This window comes from Abramis brama (genome assembly GCF_963993115.1).
Source record: "Abramis brama genome assembly, chromosome: 7".
Classification (NCBI taxonomy): Eukaryota; Metazoa; Chordata; class Actinopteri; order Cypriniformes; family Leuciscidae; genus Abramis; species Abramis brama.
The window spans coordinates 17,335,367-17,344,540 of NC_139969.1; the positions used below are offsets into that span (position 1 = coordinate 17,335,367).

The 9,174-nt window shown below is 35.9% G+C and overlaps 1 protein-coding gene across 1 annotated transcript in view; it reads left to right on the top strand.

Annotated features, from left to right (window-relative positions):
- b4galt2 (UDP-Gal:betaGlcNAc beta 1,4- galactosyltransferase, polypeptide 2) overlaps nt 1-5,967 on the top strand; it is a 104,073-nt gene extending 98,106 nt beyond the window's left edge. Inside the window, exon 7 of the mRNA XM_084120765.1 lies at nt 5,811-5,967. Within this exon, the coding sequence (XP_083976891.1) occupies nt 5,811-5,961 (151 nt within the window). The 3' untranslated portion in view covers nt 5,962-5,967. The remainder of the gene's footprint in view (nt 1-5,810) is intronic.
- The last annotated feature ends 3,207 nt before the right edge of the window (nt 5,968-9,174 follow it).

A 9,174-nucleotide genomic window follows, 5' to 3' on the forward strand; every position in this document is an offset into this window, starting at 1 on the left:
CTAATGGTTTTCCAAAGTTACTAACCACTCAGCATTTTTACTGGCTACAATTTTGACATCGATACCATGGGGTAAAACTGCCATATAGATATTTTTTATATTATCTCATAATTTGGCAGCAGGTATATTAGGCTGCTGTCACTTTAAGACCTGAAACACATTATAGATCTATAAACACATTATAGATCCATTATACTGTTACATATGCATTTCTTTCTCAACTGTTTATGTTCACTTAAAACATAAACACTTCAAACTGTATTTACGTTTTTACATTATTTTGTGTGTATCTGACTGTTTAGTCGCAATAAACAGTGAAAAATAACTCATTTTAGTACTGAGAGGCGGCTTTATGTGCGCGCACTTTGGGTGTGAGCACGAAAAAATGCCCTTTAAAAATTGGAATTGCTCATACCTCATACTGATATGGAAGGGTAAAGGGCTGCACGTCGAACACAACTTCTTCAGAAACAAGCCAATCTCGCTATCTGTCGCAGCAACAACTATTTATGCTTTAAGTCTATCTGCATGCACCTGACTCAATGCTGGCCAGCCTCCTCCAACAATTTACTGTAAGACAGTAAACCACTTAGCTATCAGGCTAATTAGCAGTCTCTAAAATGTAGAATTCACAACACAGTATCTTTTAAACAGTAACAATACTTCACTAAACTCACATTCTGTTATATCAAGAGCAAAGGAAAGTTTCTTATTTTGTTTAATTTGATACCCTATATGTTTGACGTGTGTATACACACACACACACACACACACACACACACATCAAACATTGATTTTTCTAAATATTAAGAAATGTGGCTACAATTTGGTCTTCATTATTATATTATATTTTACACATTGACCGTTACGAGGATATTTTTATTGACACAAAAAATCAATTTTATTTACTAAAATATGACAGACAACATAAAATATTGCCTGAACTTGAGAAACATTTTTGTCAAAAGAAAAATAGACTGAATATGTAATAACAGTGAACATTGTTATTGTATGAGCTGTAATAATCCTCCCAGTTAGTCACTCATTATAATTGCTAGTTTGGTGTATTGCAAAATTTGTCCAGCTTTTGTTACTCAATTATCTGGGGCTATATAAATGTTCTTTTTAAGATGCATTCAGTCTTCTAAATATGATTGTGTGTGTGTGTTAATGCCAGCTGGCGGAGGTTCTTAATGCTTGAATAGCTCAGACGTCACCGTGTGTAAAATAGCCCAATCAATGAGTCGATAAGCCCATCCATGGACGGTGGGCTGCGAGCCAGATTGTTCCCAGGTAGAAAAGCTTCACAGCGGAGAAACTAATTGCAAAACGATTCCTGCAGTTGCAGGTTGGTCCACTCTTTCTTGGTGGTTGTCTATCTTGGGAAAGCTTTGAGCGAAATGGCAAGACAGAAACAAAAGAAATGCCATTAAAAGTTAGGATTGGTCTTTTCTCTGGTAGGAGGTTTCACTCAGCTCTCACAGTGCAAAGATAAGAGTCAGTGATTTATAATCTTTTGCTCAGTTTCATTCTTATTCTTTTTTCCCTTGATCTCTCTTTCTCTTTCACTCACTGTCTCTCTATTTATGTCTCTCTCTCCCTCGTTCTTTTTGTCTTTTTCCTACAAGTGGCTCAGACAATTGAAGTAATGAGCGCGGCCCACCCAGAGAGCCACGAGCGCATGCTAAACTCAATTTCACTGGAGAGGACATAAGAACACACGGGTAGAAATGAATGAGGTGTCTTTGCTGAAGTTAATGAATTGAAACATGTCATGCTAAAGTAGGCCTGTTGTCACAGACAGGTCGTTTGTTTGTGTTCGGTCTCAAACGGGTAAAACAATGCAGTTTCGATAGCTGAGATCCACCTTCAGTACAACCATCAGACCGGAAAATGCGCCCTTTATCGTTCGCTGAAACATTTATTTTATGCTGTTCGATTAACCCAGGGCTGCTCTATCAAAACCTTGCAGGAATAAGCAGGATACAGATACAATGCAGGTTATATATAGTACATATACAGTATAAACACAATTTTAAAATATTTTTGAAAAGTCTCTTATGCTTACCAAGGCTGCATTTATTTGATCAAAAATACAGTAAAAACTGTAATATTGTGAAATATTATTACAATTTTAAATTAACTTGTGAAAATATTTTAAAATGTCATTTATTCCTGTTGTAGCAAAAATGAGTTCCTTCTATATATGCTGATTTGGTGCTCAAGAAACATTTAATATTATTATTTATAAAAAGTTTTTGCTGATTGATATTTGTGTTGAAACCGAGATGCACTACCACTTATACATGTGTGGTATGTACAATGTTTCTTATATTTTTAAATAAAAATTATTTCATTATTAAAATTAAAATGTAATCATTTAAATTAATACTTTTATTCAGCAAGGAATCATTCAAATTGATCAAAAGTGACAGTAAAGACAATTATAATGATACAAAACAAATTCTATTTCAAATAAATGCTGTTTCTTTTGAGCTTTATTCATGAAAGCACCCTGAAAGAATAAAAAGAAAATCCTGAAAGAAAAACTAGCAATTATTTTTGATTAATAATAAATGCATAACTAAAAGTTATATAGTTGCACAATTTTACAGCAGTTTTATTTTGGCGTTAGTCAGAAAAGCTCCATTTAAGCGTACAAAATAAGTGAGCTATCCGTGTGATGATGAACATCCACAGACCGACACAGACGTGGCCACTGCGGCTCGATGACAATCAATATATCAGGAAGTGCGGTCTGAGATTGATGGATCTCAACCGCATCTCTGAAACACCCCCTTACTCTGCCAAAGCTGATATAACACACACAGACATGCATCAGTGTAGGTGGTAGAGCCGCAACTCATCTGGGCATCTGATTAATAATTGATTAGCACCATAACTAGAATAATGGGAAGTCATTTAGAGTATGATCCCTTCCTCTCTAGATTTTATTGCCTCCATTAGAGACTTGTGGGGATTATTCTAAGATGGCTCGTTTGTACGTGATAAGAGGTTTAGTCTCAAACCCAACAGCCTTTTAAAGTTGAGCAGGAAATTTGATAAAAGAAAGCTGATTTGGGAAATACTGTGGATTACTGACATTTATTTATGCCGCTCTTTGAAGCATATTCGCATTTTTCGTATTTTCTGTGTTAATGTATTGGATTTTGCCTCATTTCCCCTGTAATTTGTCTATAACTGTAGGGTGGACAATGTATTTATGTAGCTTCAGCTTGTATTTAGTAGTTATACATTTGTTCTCGAGGGCCTTGTGTGTCGTCTTAAAGAGAAATTTGGGTGAAAACTGATAATTTGAGGTGCAAATATGTCATTAACATGTTTCGTATGAGGCTTTTCCCTATTCAGAGTGCTCACCAACCAGTCAGAATTAACCTTAAGCTATGCACAATATATCTTATACACCATTTTGGCTATTGGCATATACATAAAATGAAATGCACAATTAAATAACCAATATCGACCAATACCTATTAAAAAAACAACAAAAAACAGCCAATAGCCGAAATAGTGTATAAGATATATTGTGCATAGCTTAAGGTTAATTCTGACTGGTTGGTGAGCACTCTGAATACAATTTTTCTTTTTATCAATGTTGAACACAGTTGTGCTGCTTGATATTTTTGTGGAAACAGTAATACTTTTTTTTACATTCTTTAATGAATAGAAGGTTCAAAAGAACAGCATTTATTTGAGATATTAATGTCTTTACTGTCACTTTTGAATAATTGAATGTGTCCTTACTGAATTAAAGTATAACTTTCTTTCAAAAACAGTCTTACCGACCTCAAACTATAAACAGTAAATATATATTTTCATATAGGGAAGCTGATCCTTCCTGCATCATTTAGGTTGTGGTAACTTCAAGTTACTTCCCGGCACTTTAAGATTTGTTTTATTTTCCTGTCACAGGTTTAGGTCATTTGTTTTTTAGACATACTTCATGGATTAAATAGCTGCGTTCGCCAAGCGCACCGTTTTTAAAAAGAGTTGCTAGAATTGATGAATGGTTTCCCTCTCCTCAGCTCTGTTATTGCCACAGCCATCTTTGTTTGGTCAATCTGCAGAAGAGCATCAACCTCCATAATGAGACGCTATGCTTGCCGGAGGAACTATTACTACTACTATTCATCAACCTTCCCCAGATTAGTTAGTGCTGCTGCACACTGGTCCGCATGAATATTAATTCTAGCTGAGCGTGAGCCCTCTCAAATACTCCAATTTCATTCAAGCAGTGTACATAAATCATTATCTGCAGACTCTCTAATATTCTTTGTGGTACCTACACTGATATGGAAGTTGATAGCGTTGCATAAATCAAGCTACCCTTAACGGACAACTTAAACTCTCTTTCCTACTTTTGTGGCATTTTTCAGGGCAAGTGTCCTATTTATTAGTATAGTTCTTCTTCGGCTAAGGCCGAAATGTTGAAATTAATATCATTTAAAGTGTCTTAAGGGATGGGAGGTTAAGATGTAATATAAAACACTGGGGGAAGCACAGCTCCTGAATACTCCTCTACTTTGCTTTTCTAGCTGAGCTCATTGAACCTAAGGAACCTCTCATTTTATTGATAAACCACAGTAGTCTCATATGCTAATATCTCTTCTTTTCTTATCTTCCAGAGCCCAAACCAAATGCTCATTTTCTCTGCTGTATTCAATTGTAAAATCTTGTTATATTGCATAAGTGTTTGGAAATGTTCAATGTGGCTCATAAAATGTATTTTGTTTTGATGCATGATAAATGTGGTCCATTTGGTTTTTTTTCTTTGTGAGAGTGATGCTCTGTGCACTTTTATCAATGTTATTTCACCCCCTGCTGGTTGACATTGGTATAACCCTATGTAAGTGCTCTGTATTATGATGCTTACCTTTTTTGACATGATCATTTGGCAGTGACTTAAAAGTATTATCAGTATGACAATTCTTGAAAGTTAGACCAAGGAGCTTGGCTTTACTAGCTTTATGCTGTGGCAGTTGAGCATTTGAACATACATTTGTTATGGGACCCGAACCTTGCCAAGGGAATAGTCCACCAAAAACATGGTGTTCCAAACCTGTTATTTTCCTTGAAACATGAAGAGATTAAAGAATCTTTACATATATTTTCCAGTGAGTATGGTCTGTCTAGCTCCAAAAGGACAAAAAAAGTTAAAAAAAAAAAAGATATACTTGTTCGCTATACCCCAAGTCTCCTGAAGCCAAATTATGTTTTTGTGTTATGAATAGACCCAAAATCAATGCTTGTAACTGATAACCTTTATCTTCAGCTCTGAAATCAATGTTGGCACCTATAGAGCAGGTCATGGTGTTTAGTTACAAGACAGGAGAACCAGTGTAATTGAGATTATTGACTTCCAACCTGCCCCAATGCTGCCATATTTAATTTGAGAGCTGCAGATTAAGGAGAAGATTATTAGTCCATAATGACTTTTGGTATTTCACAGAAAAAAATAAGGGTACAACAGCTTGTCACTGGGGCAGTATCCTTAAAGGGTCGACTTTGTATCTTATCAACCCCTAAAAGTGGCATATTAGTTGAATAGTAATACATACCCTTAAGGTACTAAGGAACTTTTAGGGGTAAACAAGATACAAAAAATGTTTTAAGTCTTTTTGAAGTTATACTTCAAACCAAGCTGTTGTACCACTAAAGGTCAAATATTTTCACATTTTCTCTGTTCTGAGAGTTCATCAAGTCCAGTTTGAGCCTTTTGTGGGTTTTGTAAATTCATCTTAAATCCATGGCACAGCTAATACAGTTTGTATTTCTTCTTCTTTCTCTAGGTTCAGTAAGATCCAGAACACCAAGAACACCATGAGGAAAGATGGGATCAGCTCGCTGATGTACAGAGTGGTGTCTGTGAAGAAGTATCCGCTCTATACCAACATTTCCGTAGAGATCGGCAAGCCTCCTCCCAGACCCTTCAAAGGATAGAAAGCTACCAGGTCTTGACCGAGAGACCATGACCTTGCTAAAGTTCAGCACACACACGCACACACACAAACTCTGCCCAGGGTCACCTTCCTATGATACAGCAGTGATATGCTGGATAGTTCTCAGGAATACATGGAAGCTTGTTGTGGATTCGTATCCTGATCCAGATCGAGATGTGCACACGGTGTCTGGAAGGACAGAAACATCATCGTTATACCCCAAAGGCTGGGGTTTTTTTCAGACCTTGAGGATCAATACCGGGAGGACTGTTCAGTTCTGGTTGTGGTGAGTAACATCTGACGATGATCTACAAAGAACTGCTTGGTCACTTGATGTAAGTCAGTCAGAACATACTGTACATTTCAAAAGCGAATGTGTCTTTGTACCTGCGATGCTTGCAGTGTTCAAATCTCTTCTTTCGTATCACAGATGTTGGTGGATCATGTGAGGTTGATAAATTGGTGCTTGAAGTTGGCTCTTTGGATTGTGTCTCTATCTCTTGCGCTCTTTTATTTTGAATCGTCTCTTGGGACTAAGCTGAATTTCATCAGCCATGAAAACACTTCTCGCCATTTCTGAGGATGATACCCTAGTCGCGGTGTTATCATGGGAACTCGGGGGACAATTATGTAATGTGATTAGACTGGATCTGGACTAGTCCTACAAGCACATGACTGTGTCAGTCAATATGGTCCAAGTGGATCGTCACTGCAGATCCTCTGGCTGCCGTGTAGATGCCTGGAGAAACGGCAAGAACTTTCGCTTGGAGATAGAGGAGCTTCTGTAGAAGTTACTGATGATCAAACCTCTGTATCTATCACCACCTGCTCAAAACTGACTGTGCTACGAGCCACTCTGTCTTTGTTTACTCTCATTTGCCTCAAAGATTCATATTTAGACCTGTCATATATCAATGCTTTCTTTTTAAAAACTTGAAGGATGAAGTTGGTTATGAGTGCATTGATCAAATAATGCCCATATCGTTCAGTCTTAGAGTTTCGCACCTCTTTTGAGGATCATTTACAGAGGCTATATATAAAATATTCATAAAATATTCACCCAGGGTCCAAAATCAACCTTTTGCCACACCTGCCAATTTGAGTGAATTGAGAAAATTTACAGACCACAAATATGTCTTTCTGGCCAGGAATTAATATTGGCTTCTTTTTTTTTTGTCCCTAGGACAAAGGAATTATTTTAGATTGTTTAGCATATTTATGAAAGCACAGATCATTAGAAGCTGAATTCAGCCTTTGTTGATTTGTAAAAATGTCATAACTTGAAGACCTATTTTACTTCAATTTTTCTTCCTTCATGTTTTTGTTTTGGTATCGGCCTATCTTAATGTGTAAAGTATTGGAAGATTTTTTTATTAAAGAAATTGATACTTTAATTCAGTATTATTATATATTTTTTGAGTACCAAAACAGCATACTAGAGGGATTTCTGAAGGAAAGGAAAAGCAAAAGGTCTAATGGCTGCTAAAAATTCAAATTAATTTCTCAACATTGCTGTTTAACTGTATTTTTAATCAAATAAATGCTGTCTTGGTGAGCGTTTTTATCAAAAACAAGAGATTTTAACAAAATCTTACCGACCCCAAACTTTTGAACGATAATTTATGTGTCAAACAAGGAGTTCGGGAGGACAAAAAACATCATACATAAAAACAAAATCATATATGAACATAAGATTGGACTAGTCTTCAAATTTTTCACTGTCCTTTTTTACTCGCAATTGGCATTTGGCGAATGTTAATTTTGGACCCCGTTATACTTTGAAAACTTGTTTTACAGTTCCTTATTCCTTCTTACCATTTTATTTTACTGCCTGAAAACACCAAGCTGATGCCTTCAGATGTTTTATGAGGGGAGTACTAGCTATTTTTTCTCTCTTATCGGCTTTCCTGCGCAGTGTGTGGACGGTCTTTTGTGCTATCAACGATTCTTTCAGCCCAGCACAGAGGAAGTCATTAATGAGAGCCCAGCCACTCTCCCTGACCTTTTTAAAATACACATTTCCTCTTCTTTTCTCCTCATGCCTTTCAGTTTAGCCTCACCAACCTATTTCATTTCTGTGTGTGCATTTGTGTTGTCTTAACTGCTGACCCAAGCAGTCACTGTCACATCGGTTTCCTCCTTAAGTATTTCATCACCTCTGTCTCATAGGTGCCGCTACCTGTCAGTTAAAAGTGCATCACTTCTGCCATGCCGTATTTGTACATACACCATCAAGCAAAATAACTGCTAAAACTTACCTGACACAATTTTGCCTTAAGCTCTTTGAATTTTCCTGTATTAATAGCATTAAAGATTATGTCTATAGTTTAATTTAAAGATATATGCCCTCTCTCTTTGCACATAGTCGAGTATATTCAGAACTGTTCATTGATTATATTCAGTAATATTTACTATAGCTCTGTGACCTTTATTTTAAATGCTCAGAACAGTGTTGCAGAATGCAGTGAATCCTGAAACCTTTAAAGATTTCAAGCCAATATCCATATTAAAAAGACATTATGCTCATCCCAAAATATCTTGGCAAATGAAAAGGAAACGGTTTCAGTCGGAGCAAGATGAGATTATTTCTTTTTTGGGTTCTTGTATCAAGGCATGTATTAAATTGAAGGAGAAAACAAAAATGTTGCTGAGTGCTTGTCATTTACATTATCTTAATTGTTTTAAAAAATGGAATAAAGCAGTCCATATGGTGTAAAGGGAACTAGGTCCAACATATTGGAGAGACACACCATGATACTTTTTAATGCCTAGTAATTTTTTGGGAAACTTTTTTATTTGTATACCTCTCAATTGTCATTTTTTGTTGGTTGCGCTAATTGATATGGCAGTCATCATAGATTTATGTTGCCGTGACTTATTTATTTCACAAGTGAAATTGTTCAGTAGGGCAGTTAGCTATATACTGTTCAAAAAATGTTTTTCTCATTTTCTTTTAAGAAATTGATACTATTATTCAGCAAAAATGAATTCAATTGATCAAAATAATATATAATTGTTTAAATAAATGCTGTTATTTTGAACTTTCTGTTCATCAAAGAATAATGAAAAAGTATCACTGTTTCCACAAAATATTAAGCAGCACAGCATAATAAGAAATGTTTCTTGAGCACCAAATCAGCATGATTTCTAATAAGAAATGGCTGCAGAAAATTGACCTTTGCCATCACAGGAATAAATTACATTTTAACACATT